General features: G+C 35.7%; 1 protein-coding gene across 4 annotated transcripts in view; it reads left to right on the top strand.

Moving 5' to 3' along the window:
* Positions 1 to 22,658, top strand: part of MYCBP2 (MYC binding protein 2) — a 269,414-nt gene that overhangs the window by 142,978 nt on the left and 103,778 nt on the right. For all 4 annotated transcript variants that reach the window (XM_077750063.1, XM_077750062.1, XM_077750060.1 and 1 more), the window contains exons 34-44: positions 424 to 615; positions 2,749 to 2,955; positions 3,797 to 3,928; positions 5,249 to 5,427; positions 7,424 to 7,566; positions 8,925 to 9,025; positions 9,695 to 9,913; positions 15,890 to 16,115; positions 17,129 to 17,247; positions 17,908 to 17,995; positions 21,017 to 21,066. In XM_077750063.1, coding sequence (XP_077606189.1) covers positions 424 to 615; positions 2,749 to 2,955; positions 3,797 to 3,928; positions 5,249 to 5,427; positions 7,424 to 7,566; positions 8,925 to 9,025; positions 9,695 to 9,913; positions 15,890 to 16,115; positions 17,129 to 17,247; positions 17,908 to 17,995; positions 21,017 to 21,066 — 1,656 coding nt within the window. The remainder of the gene's footprint in view (positions 1 to 423; positions 616 to 2,748; positions 2,956 to 3,796; positions 3,929 to 5,248; positions 5,428 to 7,423; positions 7,567 to 8,924; positions 9,026 to 9,694; positions 9,914 to 15,889; positions 16,116 to 17,128; positions 17,248 to 17,907; positions 17,996 to 21,016; positions 21,067 to 22,658) is intronic.

The following is a 22,658-nucleotide window of genomic DNA, read 5'->3' on the forward strand; positions in this document are numbered from 1 at the left end:
GGCTTTCTCAGTTGTTCTACCTGTAACTATACCAGAAATAATTATAATAATTAGTAATGTAATAATTATCTTAGATTGAAATTTTGTCCAGTAGAAAAAGCTTTTTGAATTGGAGCAGTGTTTTTCTGTCATAAAGGATTATTATTGAGAAGTTAAATAGAGTAAGTGAAAATGACTCAAAGCTAGCAAAAACACAAAAAAATGTGGTACTTTTATGATACACAGAGACTAATAATTTAAAAAGAACAGTAAAAAGTAAAGTTAGTGGTTCCATATACAACTGGATGGATTTCTAGACAAAGCCTCAAACCCTGAATTTTAAAGGTGTCATCTGGAAAGATAAGATTTTGCAATTGAGTACTCATGTGAAGGAAAATAAAGCAGTATCTTTTAAACTTTTTTTTTTTTTTTCATCTATCATAGAGTGAAGAGAATATCTCTGGCATGACAAGCTTCCGTGAAGTTCTGGAGAAAATGCTGGTTATTGTTGTGCTCCCAGTCAGGAACAGCCTGAGGAGAGAAAATGAGCTCTTCTCCTCTCACCTAGTTTCCAACACCTGTGGGTTGCTGGCCAGTATTGTCAGTGAACTGACAGCATCAGCCCTGGGGTCTGAGGTGATGTTTTATTTTGAGACTGGATAAGAAGCACATGTTTAAGCTTTCTTTTTTCATATATTTTGGCTTTGTAGAAACTAATTTTAATCCCATTTGTACTGTTTTTCTTAAGAAAAAATTTAAAAGCCTTCAGGCTAGGCTGCTTGTTTGGTTTTACCTTCCTTACACCTCTCTGTGCTGTTGCTTGTTTCCTCTCTCTTACCACTTTCCCCAGGACATCACAGTAATACACACTGTATGTTTTTCCTTTTATTTGCCCCATTGCACAACCTCACTGTCGTATTCTAAAATAGTTCATGTTGCTAGGTAATGAGGAATAGAAATGGGGCTACTAGTAGTGACCACACAGTATGGAAAAGGTAAACTAAGGTTTAGACCTTAGTTCTGCCCAGTAGCTGACACAAGACAAATGACATCTGTAAAATGGGAAAAGTAAATTTTTTTAAGTTATTTTTATAGCTACTACTGCACCCAGCATGGGACTCAATCTCACAGCCTCGAGATCAAGAGTCACACACTCCTCCAACTGAGCGAGCCAGGTGCCCCATAAAATACAAAAATTAATTTTATGTAAAAATGGGCATTAAGTACATTCACATTGTTGCACAGCTATTATCAAAGTGCTTAAAGGATCAAATATTATTGTGTTTGAGAAAACTACTTTGAAACGTTTTAAAGTGCTTCACATTGTGTAAAATAACATTATTTTGTACCATTTCACTGTCCTGCTCACTCTGCCATACAATTTATCTAAACGTTTTGAGTGAATTTAGTGAATGTTTCTATTTTTTCCCCCCAAGATGCAGATAGAAGGTTGGTTTTAAAAATCATGTCACAATACAGAATATCTTGTATCATTCAGATGAATGTTTATTAGCTATCATGTACTCAGTTGCTTGCCAAATAACATCGTTCTCTCTTTTGCTTTTATAATCCCTAGCCTTCGCTTTTTCTTACTTATAGACCTATTTTTGAATCTAATCTGAATTAATCTATCCAGTTTCTACACATTACTAATTCATAGTGACAGTTTAGCCTTTAGGATTTCTGAATGATTATGTACACCTGAGCAGATATTAGTATTTAACCCTGGGAACCAATTCCTCTGTTTTCTTAGTTCGCTTTGACTTTGGCCTATAAGATCACTGAAGTCCTTGTCAGAAAATTTTAATTTGTCTTTTTCTTACATGGTCATTCAGCCTATATAATAGGCTTCCCTTCTGTACCAGATCCTAGAGGAAAAAGTCTGATGTATAGGTCCCCCTCAGAAGGTTACTATCTAGTTTTCCCCTATGAACTTAACTTTCTAATGAAAAAGAATGTTCCAATTACAGGTACCTAATGTATGAACTTGGAAGTTCCAAAGGTCGTGACATCCATATTTCCTTCTTTCCCGGAGCAGTTTGAAATGATTCTTAGAATCATAAGCTTCAATTTTTTTTCCTCTCATAGGTCTTTGAAATTTCTACAGCCAACTTAGATTAAAAGCAGTCTGTATAATTAAAAAGAGCAATTTCAAGCCAAAATAAGTTCACTGATCTGCTCTAATGAAAGTCTGTGATTAGTGATGTTGCACTTTTGTATATGTATTCACTTCTGTGTACATATTTTCTGCAAAAGAAGTCTTAAAAACTCATAGATAAGAGGTGGGGATAGTCTCACTGAAGAAGGGAGACTTAGGGGCGCCTGGGTGGCTTAGTCGGTTAAGTGTCCGACTTTCGCTTAGGTCATGATCTCGNGAGCTCTGTGTCACTTAGGTTGAAAACTGTTGGTCCATAGAATGTTGATGAAATTTTGGTATGTCTTTTCAGAGTGAGTGATATAATTCATGCATATGTTATGACTGATGACTTACAGGTTTACAGTTCTGCATTATAATCTAAGTGAAATGTATGAGAGAAGAAAATACTGTCATATGATAATGATTTGTGAATTTAGAATGATAAAATCTAGTTTTATTGTTGGATAATCTCTTGATAGAATATACATTTAGGAAGGTTTACACCCACCTGTTAAATGTAGATTATTTTTTTAATTTCTTAGAAATTTGGGGATAATTTTGTTATAGGTATATTATTAACAGTCAGACTCAGGTACAGACTACTGATGTGTAACTGCTTTTGTTGTTCATAGGTTGATGGACTTAATTCTCTCCACTCTGTTAAAGCCAGTGCTAACCGATTCACAAAAACAAGTCAGGGAAGAAGTTGGAACACTGGGAATGGGTCCCCTGATGCAATCTGTTTTTCAGTAGACAAACCAGGAATAGTTGTGGTTGGTTTTTCTGTCTATGGAGGAGGTGGAATTCATGAATATGAATTAGAGGTGTTAGTAGATGATGTAAGTACCACTCTAACAGTGTCATCTTGCTGTGTAGGTTGTGCCATTACCATAGTAAGAGTGTCCAAATCTTTGAGCATTTACCAGATTAGTTATTAGTCATGGAAGACATTAAAGAAATCGAAAGAGTGATTCTGCATGATTGTTTATGTGCCATTCTGGATCACTTCTGCCTCATAAATTTTGCACTTCCAGGGGAAATGTTAAATGAAAATAATAGAAATTCTAGAGCTAAGCCTCTGATTATAATTTTTGTGTAATTTTTTTTGCTTTTGTAGTTTTTTAAGAAACAAGAACAGTATTCAGACCAGTATTATTACCTGTATCCATAACTAAGCAGTTTTATCATAGAGGGCAAATGGATGATTCTTAGTAAAGATAGGATTGATTAATTGATTGATTGATTAAGCTCTATCTTGCTGTATTCTCTAAATTATTTAAAGTACCTGAGTTTTCACAAAGTTTTATTAAAATGGGACAGAAAGTTACCATGTAAATCATTTCAAAATAAATAGAAACCTATCTGTATCTTGATTCTCTTTAGCAGTTAAATTATTTCCCTACTTCATTAGGGTCTATAACTAGATTAGCATTCTTCTTATGAAGAAGTAGAAATATTTTAAGACATCAGATGAGAAAAGTCCATTTATATGATTTAGGTTGTAGACTCCTCAGGAAATCAGATAAAGTAAATAGTTTAGAATACCAAAAATGTTTTTTCAGTATATATGGGGAAATGCTAATGGATAATTTATATGCAAGGAAAGAAACTGTTTAAAAACAATAAAACCAAACAAAATTAAGAATAGGGTGGGTTTTGTTTTGTTTTTGTTTTAATTAGAGTGAACATGCAGGAGATTCGACTCATTCTCACAGATGGACATCTCTAGAATTAGTCAAAGGAACTTATACAACAGATGATTCACCCAGTGATATAGCTGAAATCAGACTTGACAAAGTTGTTCCTTTAAAGGTAATTTTAATTATATTTCTTTTATAAATAAGAGGTATTATGTAGTATACTTAAAAAGTAATGAAAAGTATTCCTTTATGTGATGCTTAAAATGTTTATGGAGTCACTGCTATACTCCTGATGTCGTACTCTATTAAATTCTATTTTTGCAAAAGATCTCTTAAAGTGTGGTATAGTAGAAAGTATTGTTTGGTTTTGGAGTTGGGCAGAACTAGCTTCAGATGCCTGCTCTTTCACATAGCTTAAAGACACTGGATATTATTTAACCATTCTGAGGCTTATCTGAAGATGGGGAAGCATTGTGTCTACATTGTAATGTTGTTCAGCTGAAATTAAATAATGGAAGAAAGTGCTTGCCTCAATGTCTAGTACAGTATAGAAACTTGGTAAATATTAGTCCCTGTCTTTTCTTCTCTTACTGTGCCAAACTCTTTTTTTTTAATGGCCTTATTAGATAGTATTAACTATTAAAGTTACTATTACTTTATATAAAAGTTGTTTATTATATCATATAACTATTTAGGAAAACAGACGTTTTACTTAACCTTAGAGTAGTTATGAATGGGGTATTTCTGAATTCAACTGTAGATTGTATTTTTATTATAGGACAGTTTCTGGGATGAGGTAAGTTTATCAGAGGCCTTTTCAAAAAGAGTTAGGGTACCAAAAAACAACAAAAAAAATCTTCACTATGAAGTTTATATCATCGATCATAAGGTACCAGTGTCTATATCTAATATTTCTATGCACAGTACATTTTATTTGGGACAGCTTTTGCTTATGGATATTTCTTCCCATTTCTGTACACCTATCTGTTTCTATCTCAGAGTATCTCTTATATAAAATTTAGTGGATTCACCATTATATTTTTCACACTTGAAGTTATTTCAAAAGTTAAACTCGTCAAAGAAAAATATTAGTTATGTGTTTTAATTTTTTTGTTATGGTTAGTACCTTTTATGGTACGATGAAGAGCAGAGTCTAGAGTCAAACTAACTATATTCAAATAATCATTCCATCACTTAATAGCTGTGTGACTTTGGATGACTTAACTTCTCTGTGCCTCAAATTCCTCATCTATAAAATAGGAATAGTAATGGTACTTACCTCATGAGATTATTTTAAGAATAATCAAAGCACATGAAGTACTTAGTATAGTTTTTTAAATAATAAACATCAATAAGTGTTAGTTATCTTCCTGTTTGATTTATTAAAAATGTGCTTAACCAAATCTATAAATATGACAAAGAAATTCAGTATATTGACCCATTTTTTTTTATCCTCTACATTATAAACATGTTTTACATCTTTATTATGAAGGAAAATGTTAAATATGCTGTGCGCTTGAGGAACTATGGAAGCCGTACAGCCAATGGAGATGGAGGAATGACCACAGTTCAGTGCGCAGATGGGGTGACATTCACATTCAGCACATGCAGCTTGAGTAGTAATGGGACAAATCAAACCAGAGGACAGATTCCACAGATCCTGTACTATAGGTAAGTAAGTATGTAAGTATGTAGAGATAAGGGGGCTGTTTTAAAGCAACAGAATACATACAATTTATTATCAAGGTAAAAAATGCTAAGTGCATAGCTATAATTAAATTATGCAGCATAACTTCCTTGCACATATTTGTGCTGAATTGTGTCAAAAGATCTCATATTAATATATAGGAGCACCTGGGTGGGCCAGTTGGTTGAGTGTTTGACTCTTGATTTTGGCTCAAATCATGATCCCTGGGTTGTGGTATTGAGCCCTGCGTCAGGCTCCACACTGAGCATAGAGCCTGCTTAAGATTCTCTCTCCCTTTACCCTGCCCCCATGGGCATGTGCACACACTCTCTCTTTCTCCCCCTAAAAAAAAATATATATATATATAATACATATGTGTGTGTGTGTATTATATAAGGTACATTTTTTTCACTGTTTATTGTAAAGATTGAATGCTTTAAAATATTTTTGTCATTACTTCTTTAATATCTTTGAAATTTTTGGGGCACCTGGGTGGCTTAGTCGGTTAAGCGTCCGACTTTCGCTTAGGTCATGATCTCACAGTTCGTGGGTTCGAGCCCCGCGTCGGATTCTGTGCTGGAGCAGTTCAGAGCCTGGAGCCTGTTTCAGAGTCTGTATCTCCCTCTCTCTCTCATCCTCCCCTGCTCACACTGTCTCTCTCTCTCCTAGAATGAATAAAACATTAAAAAAATTAAAAAAAAAATAATATCTTTGAAATTTTTGTCTCCTGGGCATATATGTTTATTTCTGTTTTAAAAATATCAAAAATACTAAAAATGTTCAGTTCATTTCTTTTTTAAAAATACTAAAAATTAATGATCAGTTCAATTCTATCCAAGTACTAGCATTGCCTTGATCCTATTATCCAGTCTGCAGTATATTTTGATGTCTGTGAATCTAGTTCTTGGGGCCCTATGATACACAATGAGGTGTTTCTTAACACGTGTGTTTTAAGTGCATGACCTGTGCTATTTTAGCTAGTCCTCATAGGAGCTCCATGAGGTGGGCACTTGTCCTGTCCCTGCTTTACAGATGAGGGAACGGACACATTGAGGGTTAAATACCTTGTCTAAAGTCACACTTCAGGTATAGTGTTGTCCTGGGTTTTATAGGCATGAAATTGATCTCCAGATGACCTGCTGTTAACATGTCCTCCTTAGCAATGCTTAAGGTCACCTGCGAGAGAGACATCGTGGTTTAATGTGCCACAGTGCTCCTCCCCATCCACAGTTGGAGCCAAGCACCTTGGAGTTTCTTGACTTCCCTCTTTCTCACTCTTTCCATCAACAAGTCCTGGCAGCTGTGCTTTTAAAAGGTTCTAAATCTGACCTTTTCTAACTCCCATAATTAGCAGTTCCGTCCAAACCATCACTGCCTCCCCCTGGGTAACAATCACAGCTTCTCACCCAGTCCCCCCCCACACTGCCTTTCGCAGTGGCCCTTCTGCTGTCAGTCTGCCAGTCTGCATGGTGTATCCAGAGGGGTGTCACAGAAACGTGCATTGGGCCGAGCTCTGCCCCTGCTCACGGTCCCCTCACGGGGTTCCCACCGCAGTACAAATGCCAGGTCTTGCCGAGGCTTGTGGAGCTCACACGGTCTGATCTCCTGTCACCCTCCACGCTCCTTTGATTCCATCACACTTGTCCTCACTCTGCCAAACTTGCCAGTCTTGTTCTTGTCTGAACCTTTATATTACTGTTCCTTATGCCTGAATACTTTTCCCTCAGCTTTTTGTTTTTTAACATAATTCAAGCCTTTGTTTAAATATCAGTTCCTGATATAGACTCTCTTTGGTCTTATTTTAAAATAACTTTATCCTCATCCAGCTGTATTTTTCTTTGAAGTCCTCTCCCTCCTTGAAATTACATAGTTACAACTTTAAATTTTTTAACTTTAAGTGAGGAGCTCTGATCTAACCCATGAGTGAGATCATGTTTTACGTACCATGTAAAATAATCTCATGTGTGACTCCGGTTACAGGAGTGAATTTGATGGGGATTTACAATCCCAGCTTCTGAGTAAAGCCAATGAAGAAGATAAAAACTGTAGCAGAGCTCTCTCTGTGGTAAGCACTGTTGTTCGAGCTGCAAAAGACCTCTTGCACAGAGCTCTTGCTGTGGATGGTAAGACTTTTCTTTTAATAGTCATATTTTAGCATCTTTATTCCCTAACTTGTACCCAGAGTTACTGATGAGGAACCATCTTGTAGAATGCCAGAGTTTTATTCGTTGTAGATCTGCACAAACGCATACATTCATTTTGGATCAGCCATACTCTCCATATTCTAATGCAGAACTTTTTAGAATGTTCAAATATTCTCCTTTAGGTGTGTTTTTCTTCCTGTATTTCCAGTAATGGTATCGCCATTCACCCAAAGTTCTGGGTAACCCTAAACATCTCCCCAAACCCACTTGTCTGATTTCAGCTCTGTAAGTTTTTCCACTGGCAACTCTCCAATTTGTATTCCCGTGTGTTCTTCCATAGTTCAGCCTGCCATGGTGCAGGCACGTGTCTTCTTCCTTGTAGATGGGTGACATCCCAGCCGCCTCACTGCCACTGTTCTCCCATTCCCCATCTAGCTACCTAGTCATCTCTGCACTGGCAGTGGAGTTCATTCACACAAGCATTCGTTGTAACCCACCCAGTCTTACTGTTATATGTAGCATTTGTTCCTAAGCCTAGTACACATCAGAATCACCTGGGAAACTTGCTAAAACCTAAAAATGTTTGGCCCATCCAATCTGGGGGTTTGGGCTGGGCTAAGAAACTGTATTTTATAAATAACTGCATCCTATTCTGATGCAACAGCAGATCTGGAAAGAAGTATTTGGGAGTAATTGGCCTTTAATGTAAAGGTGATCTCAGTCTAGACTCAATTTATCTTCCCAGCACCATGCTCATGGGTAAATGATTACAATGTCCTTTAACAAAAGGCTTTCTTTGGTAAAATAGAAGGCAATATAGCTTAATAACAGTAATCATTTTAGTAGTGCTTAATATGTACAGGCATTGTTCTAAGCATTTTACATGTATTAACTCAATCTTCACATTGAGGGAAATACTGTTACTATCTTTTTTACAGAGGAGTAACCTGAGGCACACACCAGTTAAGTAATTGGCCTAATGTTACACATACAGCCACACGTGGCATCAGGTGTAGTGGTTTAACATCATGACTATTACTGTAGGTTCTAATCCTGGCTCTATTATTTTATAGGTATATGATTTTGGATAAGTTATTTAAACATTATGTGCCTTGGTTTCTTCTTGTAAAAAGTAGACGTAATAAAAATATCTTATTGTGAAGATTAATTGATATGGCTTATGTCAATAAAGCCCTCAGAATAGGGCCATTTCCTTTATAATCATTCAGTCAATGTCAATGATTATTTTGCTCAAGAGACTAGAATATAGATTTAGTATAGCATATATACATTACAATGAAATTACCTTCTAACTATAGTTTTAATGTCTTTTTTAGCTGATGACATTCCAGAACTGCTTAGCTCTTCCAGTCTGTTTTCCATGCTGCTTCCCCTTATTATAGCCTACATAGGACCAGTAGCTGCTGCTATTCCCAAGGTGTGTAAATTAATTGTGTAACTTTGAATATTTTTTTAAATATAATTTTTTAGATTTTGTATAAACATTTTAGTCTTTGAGGCACCTGAGTTACAAGTAACATACAGAGATAGACATGTTAAAATGGTAGAAGTTAATCAGTTAAACCTCTGCATTCTTCATTGTTGACTAGATTACTATACTTACTTATTGGCTTTACATTTGAAGAATTTGGGAATGAGAAATATATTTTAGAGTTATGGCATATAAGGAAAGTTTAAATTAATTTAGATTTTTGTAATTCCTGAGGTTTATGCCAGGTCTTCTTTTTGAATAAAAGCGGCAACGTAGGAGTATTTTACAATTGTGAAATAGTCAAGATAAGGAGGAAATCATAAACTATTGATTCTTTAGCATAATTTAGTATCGAGTGAAACCTAGTTTACAGCAGATTACAAAAAGGCAAAGTGTTTAAAAGTATAGACAAGGTTATTTTCATATAACATCTAAGACATCTAAGGTAAATCTTTTTTTTTCCATAGAACAAATTTCGCTTTGAATGAAAAATTAGCTAGAAGAAACTCTTAATAATATCTTAGTAATTAAGGATGGCCAACAATTATAGTAATTAACAACTTTAAAGCAGTTTTCACATTTATTATCTTGTTTAATCATTTCTTTTCATACCAGGTGGCTGTAGAAGTCTTTGGTCTTGTCCAGCAGTTACTTCCCTCAGTTGCCATTCTGAATCAGAAGTATGCACCCCCTGCATTCAATCCTAATCAGTCAACAGATAGCACCACGGGAAACCAGCCTGAGCAAGGCCTCTCTGCTTGTACAACCTCTAATCACTATGCAGTCATAGAGAGTGAGCACCCCTATAAACCTGCGTGTGTGATGCACTACAAGGTAGGCTCCAGTTCCTGAGCAGAGTTTAAATTTAAAACTTGGTTTGGTTTGATGTTCTATAATGATGTCTTAAAGGATACTTTGCCTCTGTTTAGAAGTATAATTTTTTTATAGTATTTAAATATAGAAGTCAGGTGGTGAGGTACTGTCAGATTCACAAAAGGGTTTAAGATAGAGTTTTTTATCTTTAAAGTATATAGCTGGGACTATTTACGGGAATTGTTCTCATATGTTTTTATAAGTACAGTGAAGTATGTAATATTAAACTGCATATTATATATTGTAATAGTACTAGATATAAGCATTAAAATTTAAAAATCCTATTTTTGAACTGCTATTATTTATAACACAACCTGAGTTCTGAAAATTTGCATATCCAATGTAGGACTTCAAGTGCTCTGATATAAATAATGTAAAAAAATAATAAAACATTTATAAATGTAAAATTATTATAGAGTATCCAGAGTCCTTATTCCTTTTTAGATTGTATCATGTAAACTAAGGAGGAAAAGGAAGATTTGTCTACTTCATCAGTATAATTATAAGTTTTCTGTGCTTGCAGAATACTCAACTTTTTATTGTGGACTGTGGTAGACCTATAAAAGGACAAACTAGTACAGTCACTGCACTTATCCATCATCGCTGATTCAATAGTTACCAGCTCTTAAAAAAATTTTTATTTAAATTCCAGCTAACATAGGGGCGCCTGGGTGGCTTAGTCGGTTAAGCATCCGNCAGCTAACATATAGTGTAATATTAGTTTCACTAATATTAGTGTACACATATAGATGTACAATATAGTGATTCAGCACTTCCGTACATCACCCTGTGCTCATCACAGCAAGTATACTCCTTAATCCCCACCTGTTTAACCCAACCCCCCAACCCACCCACCTCTTGGCCAGACTGATTTGGTTTTTTTTTTTTTTTAATTTATTTTTTATAGTTTATTTATTTTTGAGACAGAGAGAGAGCATGAGCGGGGGAGAGGCAGAGAGAGGGAGACACAGAATCTAAAACAGGCTCCAGGCTCTGAGCTGCCAGCACAGAACGCGATGTGGGGCTCAAAGCCACGAACCGCGACACAAGATCATGCATGATCTTGCCATCATGACCTGAGCCACCCAGGAGCCCCTGACTGATTTGTTTATTCCCCACCCACTTTGTCCCTTTCTAGATTATTTTAAAGCACGTTTATGGATATTTTATTATGTATCTCTAAATACAAGGACCCAGAAAAAATAACCATATTATTATTATACTTAAAAAGCTAACAATTCATTCATGTCATCAGATATGCACATTTTTATTTTTTTTATTTTTTATTTTTTTTTATTTTTTAAATATTTTTATTTATTTCTAGGAGAGAGAGAGAGAGACAGCGTGAGCAGGGGAGGGTCAGAGAGAGGGAGATACAGACTCTGAAATAGGCTTCAGGCTCTGAGCTGGCAGTCAGCACAGAGCCCGACGCGGGGCCCGAACCCACGAACCGCGAGATCCTGACCTAAGCGAAAGTCGGACGCTTAACCGACTAAGCCACCCAGGCGCCCCAGATATGCACATTTTTAATTGTTTGAGTTAGATTCAAAATAAGAGTTTAATTTTTTTTTAATTGTTTGAATTAGAATCCAGATAAGATCCATACATTGTGATTGGTTATTATGTTTCTCAAGTTTCTTGTTATCTACAGGTTCCCCTCCAACTCTGTCTTTTTTTGTTTCCTTGAATTTTATTTAAGAAAATGGACCATATGTCTTTGTTGGTAGGAGCCTCTTCAGCTTGCCTCCTGAATCCTTTGGACATACCCCTGTAGTCATTCATAGTATCCTTCTCTCTAGTGTAAGATATTCTAGGCTCTTCTATATTTCTTGTGTTGGTATTTAAAAGCCAAAATTTAGCAGGAAGAATTTGACTTGTTTCTCTTGGGCTGGTGATTGTTTCTAAATATTTGTGGTGCACAGAACTGGTACATACACTCACTCATGCATGTATTTATACACACAGGCACATATTTTTGTATAAGTGTATATATTCCTGTGTAGACACATTTATATGTATATGTATTTTTTTCTTAAAGATAAAATACCTCAAGTTTGTACTGATGATCCTAATTCAGAATAAAGTCCAGAGGACCTTACCCTGGAATCTTTTTCTCATACATCTAGATCCCTGTTCCTAATGACACTGAGAATATTAGAATTAGAGAATCGATTATTCGTTTGCTGTGTGCGTCTGAGAGTGTGTGTGTGTATGTGTGTGTGTGTCTTCTGTCATGTTGGGTATATCCCAGCTAGGATGTATAAAGAAATGAATGTGTTTTAAAGTAAGTGGGTGTGGTCAATTACTGTGTTTAAAGTAAGTTGGAATAGTCACTCTGTGATTATGCCACTAATTGGACATACATTTGGCATCATTTCTTTTATTTAAGGGTTTTAGGAACTGCTTTTTATATCTTGTTTTTATAACAACTTGACTAATTCCATTGTCCTAAGTCAAATCTATAAAGGAAAGAGTACTCAGAGAAGTCTCGCTTTTATTTCTATCCCCAAACTCTGTTCCCTCCTTCCCTATCCTAGGTAGCATTTCATTTTATTATAACTTTGTAGTTTATTCTTCTCTTGTTTTTTATAATGTAAGCATAGTCACATACACAGATGCAGATATGTGTGTATATTCATTCCCCATGTGTTTCAGCATTTTATTTCAACATTTTCAAACCTGTAGGAAAAAATAAGATTTGTGCAATGATCACCCATATACCCTTCACCTAGCTTCATCAGTTAACATTTTGCCACATTTGTTGTATCTATTTATCTGTGTTTATTACTGCTGAAACATTTAAGAGTAAGTTGCAAACATCATGACCGGTTACCTTGTTCCTAAGAACAGACTTTTCTATCTTATCAATAATACACTAATCAAATTTAGGGAATTTAACATTGATGCTATATTTCCATAAGAGATAATAGTAGTATACCAGATATTCTAAGCTAAATGTTTTGCCATCTCCCCCAACAACAGCATTCATGGCATTTTTCTAAACCCAGATCTGGGATCCAACCAGACTCATCCATTAGTCTGCCATTAGTTGCCAGGTCTTCTCTCTCTTCTTTGATCTGAAATAGTGCCTCAGACTCTCCTTGTCTTTCATGACATTGGCATTTATGAAGAATACAATCAGCGATTTTGTAAAAGTATCCTTTTATTTGGACTTGATTGATTCTTTCCTAATGATTAAATTTTGGTTACTTGTTTTGGGCAGCAACACTTAATAAGTGATATTGTATTCTCAGTGTCTCCTGTCAGGAAGTACTTACTACTTGATTAAAAGGATATCTGACAAGTTTCTACACCAAAACCACCTTTTTTTCCTCTTTGAAAAGGTTTATGGGAAGATAGCTAGAGACTGTGTAAAAAATATTCCCTAACAGATTTTCACCTAGTGATTTTAGGATCCATTGGTGATTCTTACTCAAATCACTTATTATTATAGTGGTTGTAAAATGGTGGCTTTTTAATTCTGTTATTCCTTCTATTTGGTGTTCTGTTGTAAAAGACTGTTTTTCCTTCCCTTCTACTTTTAAAAATACATTCATGGGGTGCCTGGGTGTCTCAGTTGGTTAATCATCTGACTTTGGCTCAGGTCATGATCTCACGGTCTGTGAGTTCGAGCCCCACGTCGGGCTCTGTGCTGACAGCTCAGAGCCTGGAGCCTGCCTCAGATTCTGTGTCTCCCTCTCTCTCTGCCCTTCCCTGGCTCACTCTCTGTCTCTCTCTCTCAAAATAAAAGACATAAAAATTTTTTTAAAAAACATACATTCATTCATTTATTTTATGTGTTTGTATCAATACAGATTTAAGAATTTTCTTTTTGTTTAATGTTATATTACTTTGTTGTCATTATTCATTTTAATTCTCAAATTTTAATTGATTTGGCCAGTGAAAGGTCATTCAGGCTGGATTTTATGTTTTTATATGTTTTAGCATGTTTTCATCAGTTTTTGAATATTACCTACCAGTTCCAGTCAACTTTATAGGAGTCTTTTCTTTATGCTTATCCCATTTCTATGTCACTGTGAAAAATAAAACTACCAGGTAAAATTAAGTTTCCTTGCAAAATGTTTGTCTTTAGAATATATCCCTCTGGGGGCACCTGGATGGCTCAGTCGGTTGAGCGTCCGACTTCGGCTCAGGTCATGATCTCACGGTTCGTGTGTTTGAGCCCCGCGTCGGGCTCTGTGCTGACAACTAGCTCAGAGCCTGGAGCCTGCTTCAGATTCTGTGTCTCCCTCTATCTGTGACCCTCCCCTGCTCATGCTGTCTCTCTCTCTCTCAGAAATAAATAAAACATTAAAAAAAAAAAAAAAAAGGAATACATCCCTCTGATGTTATGTAACAAAGTACCAAATTCAGAAGTTACTTGGAGTAATTCTTTTTATCTATGTGTGCAGGTTGCTAAATGATTGCTTTGCTATAAAATTTGTTTAGGTTTTTTTTAAACTTTTTTTTTTTGTGAGTTTTTTCCGCATCCTTTCTGGTTTAACTTTATCTTTTAAATACTGTCTGTAAAATATCAACATGGCTCCAGAAATAAAATCATATAAAATAATATGCTCAAGATTATGAAGCCCTTCCTTCCCATTCCCTTCTCTATTTCTTAGCTTACTCCATTGAGTGTCATGGTGTTTCCTTCCTGTGTTCCTTTTTGAAAAAATAGATAGATGGATATAGATGTAGTTTTTTCTTTTTATTTAAAATGGTAGCACACCAAATCTATATGGTACTCTTTGATGTGTAACAAAATCCATAGTAACCTCCCTCTATCATTTAGAGAGATCATCCTCATTCTTTTTTACAACTACTTAGTACTCCACTGTGGAGATGAATCATAGTTTATTCAGTTGGTATCGTGTGTGAGCACTTCAGGTGTTTTTGGAGATGAATCATAGTTTATTCAGTCAGTATCGTGTGTGAGCACTTCAGGTGTTTTCAGTATTTTGCTAATTTTTTTGTGATGAATAACTACGTAAATGTTTGAGCTCTTTTCTATGCTGTTTTATATATTTAGAAATATATCTTCAAAGCACATCCCCAGAAGTGGTATTGTTGGGTCAAACAAATAGAGACTGAGGAGCCATGTGCTTCATAGTTTTGATGTTACTGCTGCAGAAACTGAATGCATATGCATCTTTGCTCGGGTTGAAAAAGTCCTGTCTGTAGAGGTTATACTGCTTGGCATCCCCAGTCACAATGTTTGAGAGTGCTAGTTTTCTCATAGCCTCCCCAACATAGTTTGAGGTTAAATTTTGGGCTTTTTGCTAATGTAATGGGAGAAGTGACGGGAGTAATGGCATCTTACTTTAGTTTTAATTTGTATTTATGTAATTATGAACAAAGTTGAGCTTTTCATTTAAATGGAGATTTTTTTTAATCCTGTACTAAAGCTGTTTGCCTTAGTCCTAGGTAATTTTTTTTATCAATATCATACTTAAGGAAATTCCCTAACTGTCATATCATATCCCATAACCATTTCATAGTTTACTATTTGACATGGACCCAGTTGACAGTAATTTGACCACCAGGACAGAATGTTGTCTGCCATGATGATGACAGAAGTTTACCCTACAACCCAGCAATAGCACTACTAGGAATTTATCCAGAGGATACAGGAGTGCCGATTCATATTTTTTCAGTGTTATCAGTGTGTACTTACAAACATTATTGATGTAATATCAACCAAGAATTAAGTGGAAAGCAGTAGATACTGCAAGTTAGGAGTAGGAACAATTGATATTGAACATTAATGCCTTGATTTCTAATCATATTGAACCTACTGTATGTATTAGTTTCTTAAAATTTAGTTTACAGTGTGTTTAAGCATCATCTTTATAGTATATCCTGTGTCTAAAATAGGAAAAAAACAAAAATCAAATTTTTCTTAACAAATACAAGTGTCCTCTTGCCTGTTGACCTCAGGTGACGTTCCCAGAATGTGTACGGTGGATGACCATCGAGTTTGACCCCCAGTGTGGCACTGCACAGTCAGAAGATGTCCTCCGTTTGTTGATTCCTGTCAGAACTGTTCAGAATTCAGGATATGGACCAAAATTGACATCTGTTCATGAAAATCTTAATTCCTGGATAGAATTAAAGAAATTTTCAGGGTCCTCTGGGTGGCCTACTATGGTTTTAGTGTTGCCAGGTTAGTAGGTTTTTCTTTTCTGTTTTATATGGTAAAATATATGCATTTATGATAATTATGTTTAGTAAGGATACAACATTGAACATGTTTACAAACTTTGAGAAGAATTTCTTCAAGACCTACTATGCATCTGGAGTGCATTTGAGTAGTGAAGAAGACTCTGGACAGAGGATATAGTATGACTGAGTTTTCGAAGAGAGAATGTTGTGAGGATCTTGTGAAAAAAGATTAGCTTGACCAAAGCAGAGGGTTAATATTGAGAAGTGCATGTCTGTGCAGTTGGGAACAAACTATAGAAAAAGTGAATTTGAGCCTTTATTTTCCCAATAAATGCTAGACTCTGAGAACTTAGGACTTCTTCCACTCAAGAGAATCGAAACACCTAACGTACTGAGTTATGTTAAAGCTGTTGTTTTTAGTTCTTTAGGCGTGAGGGTGGGTGTGTGTGTGTGTGTGTGTATGTGACAGAAAGTACTTTTGTTATTGCTATTGCTGATGTTTTCCTTTCAAAGAAAGTTTGTAAATTGTTAAAACTGCATGTACACAGTTGTGTTTTTAACCAGTTACCATAAATATTCTTATGATTCCTCAAACTCCTAACCTATTTGAATTCAGAAGCTTCTTTCTTCTAGTCTGACCTGCCTTGTTTGTTAGTGAGGAGCCAGGTTAGAGGATTGCTTACTGACTGTAACAGAAAAGCCTAACTAACCTAGGTTACTCTAGTAATAAATGGAAAAAGATTGCTCATGTAACATAAAGGGAGAACATTTGATAAAGGAGAGCTTGATCATGAAGAAAAATAACAATTCACTTGTGATGATTCTGTTGTTGGTTAGAATTGTTTTTAGCAATTATAATCAAGTAGATACAGGAACATCTCCCACCCTAAAAAAGCCTGGGCTTTTTAGTATCTGATTTGTATTGCTACCTCTCTTGAGATAGATAAAAGATAGGGAATATTTAATAAAGTTGTTTCAGATTTTGAATTCAATGTTAGCTTTTTTTTTCCTTAGGAAATGAGGCCCTTTTCTCATTGGAGACTGCATCAGATTATGTGAAAGATGACAAAGCTTCTTTCTATGGTTTTAAATGTTTTGCAATTGGGTATGAGTTTAGCCCTGGACCTGATGAGGTAGGAATGAATCTTCTCATTCTATTAATACTGTGTTTCTGAGGGCTGCTCTTGACTAAAGTTGTAGTTGCTGCTTATGTTCAAGAAGTCTGAAATTTATATTAAGTTAGAGAATATAATTTAAAATACCTTGTAATTTAATTTTGTGTAAGTTTTTTTTTGTTTTTTGCTACTTTAATACATGAAGAGAATAGAGTCTGTGTAGCAGAAAGTATAATTGTACCTGCTCCAAACCTGCTCAGGTGGCTATACCTTTCTGAATAAATAATAGAACCTGCTTTGCCAATGGGACTAATTTAGTATCTATTCTAAATGTTTCAAATCACACAATAAAACAAAAGGTGAGAAAAATGATCTGTTACTTCACATTAATGAATGACAAATTCTTTGGACAATGGGCCTGTAGGCCTGGACCTTATAACATGCAGAAGACATTTTATTGATCCTCTTCCATTCTTAATTTAACAACTAGTTGACCTGTTATGCCTTCTGGGTTCAAAAGTTATGCTTGGGTGCAAATCACATTGTGTTGATAATCCACATTATCTTACAAATATATTGTCCTCCAAACATTTTTAAAGCAACTCATTTTATTTTTCTTTACTTTATTTTACATTACTTTACTTTATTTTATTTTATTTTATTTTTGTAATTCTCTAGGGAGTCATTCAGTTGGAAAAAGAATTAGCCAATCTTGGTGGAGTTTGTGCAGCCGCTTTGATGAAAAAGGATCTAGCACTTCCAATTGGTAAGTCTGACCAAGGATAACTATTTAATATGCTGGTAGTTTAGATTTCTTTAGTGAAGATTGAAGAGTATCCTCTAGTCTTTTTTATTCGCACAGACATGCACACAAACCCTCCTTAGGCACATACATGCTACGTGTCAGACACTGGGTTAAACACTGGATATATAATACTAAACCAAAAGTTTTGAGATATTTCTTAAATATCCTAGTGGATATGTCCTAGTGGACATACCAGCTAGACAGTTAGATATTCATTGTATGGCACTCGGGGCACAAGTTAAAGGAAATGTCATTTGAACATAGTTGAAATTTAAAGGCATGGGACCGTGTCAAAGATGAGGTAGGAAGGCAATGCAAATGAGAAAGAGAAGATAGCCCAGGATCAGAGATGGGACTTGCCAGAGTGTCAGAAATGGACAGTGCAGGAGGAAGAGGATGTAGAAAAGACAGGTGTGACAGCCAAAGAGGTAGGCGTAAAACCAGGAAAATTGGACATTCGTGGACATTTTTTTTAAATGTATTTGAGACGTAAATTAAATCTCCACCATTGGATGGAAAAACTTCTTGATTACTTATATACTCAATAAGAAATTTATCAGTAAAATGAGAGAACCGTAAGGCCTTTAGAGCAGAGGGAGAGCATGGATAGAAAGGAGAGGCAGGTTAAATATAGATAGCTCTTTATTAGAGTTTTCTTGTGAAGCACAGGTGAGAAATGAGGCACTGGCAGGAACAGAACCTTTTTATAAAATGAAAAAAATTTGTATGATATGTGAATCAATTAATGATCAGGATGGTAAAGATCAAACTAAAGTTAGAAATATTTACTGATTCTATGATGCTTGGACGTGGTTTAACATGTATTTTCACAGTGTTTGGGAGTAAAAGTCATTACTATTGTATTTCCCCAGTTCTCATCCTCAGAAGGCCATCTGTAGCTCCTCCCTCGAAGACTACCCTTCCCACCTAATCCCTTCTCCTTCTCTGCTCTTTTTTTCCTTTCCTTTTTCCTGTTCCCTTCCATGCTTCTCAGTTCCCCCGCTCCTCCTTAATGTTGATACAGATCTGAAGAAATGAGACATGTTGTGTTCTCTTTATATGAAGGACATGGGTACAGCTTTTGGAGGAAATTTAATTTGTTAGTATCTGTTCAAATTTTACGTGACATATACTTTTTGATATAGCAGTTTTGTACACGCTTGCACAGGTGCTTAAAAAATATATAAGATAGATGAATGTAGCAGTGCTAGTGATAGTAAAACCTAGAAGCAACTAAAATATCTGTCAGTTGGAAACTGGTTAAATAAGTAATGATAAATCCGTACAGCAGGAATACATGGAACTGTTAAAAAAAACAGTAACAAAAAGAGATTTCTATGTTCTAACCAAGAAAAATTCCAAATTATATTAACTGAGAGAAGTTTCAGCAGAGGGTCCCATTTTTGTGAATATTATGTTATATATATGTATTGATATATGTGTATGTGTGCATGAGTATCAATATTGACACACTTATTTGCACACAAAGTTTGTTGAGCAATAAACTATCTTCAGAAGGAGGGTGGTAGAATCTTTCATTCACTCCACTTCTGTAAAATTCTGAATATTTCTTTTTGAACATGTATTACCTTATTAATAGTTTTTTAAATTAATTAAACTATCAAACAAAAGTCAATAAATATATATATATTTTTTAATGTTTCTTTATTTTTGAAGGTTAGAGATACAGAGCGTGAGCAGAGGGGAGCAGAGAAGGAGGGAGACACAGAATCCAAAATAGGCTTCAGGTGCCGAGCTGTCAGCCCAGAGCCCAACGTAGGGCTCGAACTCACAAACTGTAAAATCATGACTTGAGCTAAAGTCAGACTTAACAGACTGAGCCAGTCAGGTGCCCCTAAATATGTTTTATATTAAGCAATAAAGGAGAAAATAAATAGAGGATACACTCACTACCTTATGTTTTCCTGTAAATTACTCTTTTTACTAAAGGTATAGCTCTTGTAAAAGATAACCAAAATAAAAAGGCTCAGATTCTGAATAATCAGTTCCTTCATTTTGGGGGCGGGTAGAGGAGAACATAAATACACTAAATTTAAAAGTGCACATTTATATGCAGTAAATATAGTGTGTATATATATATTGCAGATCACTTGATAGATACCTTTTGAGTATTGCCTTTAGAATTATAGCCTTATACAATGAGAAACAATGAAATCTGGCCATGTGTAGCAACATGGATGGACCTTGAGGGTGTTATGCTGAGCGAAATAAGTCAGGCAGAGAAGGACAAATATCATATGTTTGCACGTATAGGAGGATTAGGAGGAACTTGACGGAGGAACAAGGGGGAGAAGAAGGGCGGAAATGGTGGGGGAAAGGGAGAGAAGCAAACCATGAGAGACTCTTGAATGCTGACAAAAACTGAGGACTGATGGATGTGGGGGGAGGGGGGGATGGGCATGGAGGAGGACACTTGTGGGGATGAGCACTGAGTGTTATGTGGAAACTAATTTGACAATAAACTATTAAAAAAAAAAAAAAGAAAAAAAAAAGAATTATAGCCTTATATTCACACTGAAAATCATGTTTCTGAGATTGATCCAGAATGATAATAGTTCTTTTCAGTCTGGAATATCAGAATTGTGAAAAAGTTGTAATGAATGCAAAGGACTAAAGAGTTAAACTAAGTGAAGTGCCTCGGTGACTCAGTGAGTTAAGTGTCCAACTCTTGATTTTGGCCCAGGTCATAATCTTGCGGTTCGTGAGTTCAAACCACACGTCCAGCTCTGCGCTGACAACATGGAGCTGGCCTGAGATTCTCTCTCCCTCTCCCTTCCTCCCTTTCTGCTTCTCCTTCTCCCTCTTCTCTCTCTCTCCCTCCCTTCTCCTTCTCCCTCTTCCTCTCTCTGCACCTCCCCTGCTCTTGCTCTCTTGCTCTCTCTCAAAATAAATACATAAACTTTAAAAAAAGTTAAAATAAGTATTAATATAGGTTACTAAAACTTTTCATTTACACAACAGGTAATGAATTAGAGGAAGATCTTGAAATTCTTGAAGAGGCTGCATTGCAGGTATTGTCCCAAACATAAAGATAAACTTTGTACGTTGATTTAAAAGCAGTATTTTCATTCAGAACTACCTTCTTTTTCTTGACTATAGGACTTTCATTAAGTGCTTCATTCTGTTCATTGACAGATAAAGATTCATAACATAATATCTTGATAGGAGAAACCCAAGTGAGTTCTTGCTGTGCTGGATGGAGGTTGTTACATCTAGAATGAGACATAAATTCTGCCAGAGAAAGAAGTTATCAAGTGCCAAGGCTTTAGGGGAGAGCTTTGCAGAGCTGTTGACATTTAAATTGGATCTCAAAAGAAGTTTTATTTACCAGTTAGAAAAAGAGGAAATGGATGTTACTAGTAGTAATTTAAATAATTTCTATAGAGTACTTTATAGTTTATTGCATCTTTAATATTATCTATTTTTAGCATTTACATTTTGATGTCAGTATTCTCTCTTGTATCTTATAGTTACAATAACTGAAGGTCAAGGAAGTTCTGTGACTTGTCTAAGAATTCAGCTAATTGATAGAGGCTAGTATCCAGGTCAGCTGTTACCTACAGCTGGCTGTTTATATGCTATTCATGATGAATTGATCAAAACAGTAATAATAAAAACAAACATTTCTTTGATCTTGACTTTATCAAGGACTATTCCAAACACTTTGCATATTTTTAACTCGTTTAGTCCTCATAGCAGCCCCATGAATGAGAGACTCTTATTTCCATTTATAAGTAAGGAAACTGGGGCATGGAGAACTTAAGTAACCTGCCCAGAATCACACAGCTAGTAAACAGCTGGTTAGAATTTTCCATGATGTTGATCACTATGCTCCAATTATAGAGAGTCCTGGTTTCCTCAATAATGTTAAGAAACTTCTAGGTTTAAAAAATCCACCAGCTTTTGTTTTTGTTTTTAAAAAAGAGTTAAAGGGGCGCTTGGGTGGCTCAGTCAGTTGAGCATCCATCTTTGGCTCAGGTCATGATCTCACTGTTCTTGGGTTCAAGCCCTGTGTCAGGCTCTGTGCTGGTAGCTCAGAGCCTGGAGCCTGCTTTGGGTTCTGTGTCTCCCTCTCTCTCTGACCCTCCCCTGCTCACCCTGTCTCTCTCTCTCTCTCTCTCTCAAAAGTTAAAAAAAAAAATTTTTATTAAGAGTTAAATTGTTGTACTATAAGATACAAAAATAAAAATTCAATAGACATTTAATAAATACACTATGTACCAGACAACATTCTAATTAAAGAGAACCATCAAGGAGCAAATATGTTATTCATCCTTACAGAGAGTATTATGGTTTATAAAACGTCATTTAGACCAGAAATAAAGAGATGTTTATTGTGCCTCTATTAAAGACATAAACCCTGATATCCCACCCAGGTTGCCCACATTTTTGGCATATAAGGTAGTTGTCATGGTGGTCTAACACCTGCTACTTGTTAGGCAGTGTAGTATGCACTTTATATGTCTTATATAATTTAAATTTTACAGTAACCACAGAAGAGAGATATTATGTGATTACCAGTTTATACATTTTGCAGATTCAGGAATGGTGTGTAACCTCTTAGCTCAAGAGCACACAGCAGTGCTTGTCTAAAAGTCAAGAT

The sequence above is a fragment of the Crocuta crocuta genome, unplaced genomic scaffold, assembly GCF_008692635.1.
Source record: "Crocuta crocuta isolate KB4526 unplaced genomic scaffold, BGI_CrCroc_1.0 scaffold189, whole genome shotgun sequence".
Taxonomy (NCBI): domain Eukaryota; kingdom Metazoa; phylum Chordata; class Mammalia; order Carnivora; family Hyaenidae; genus Crocuta; species Crocuta crocuta.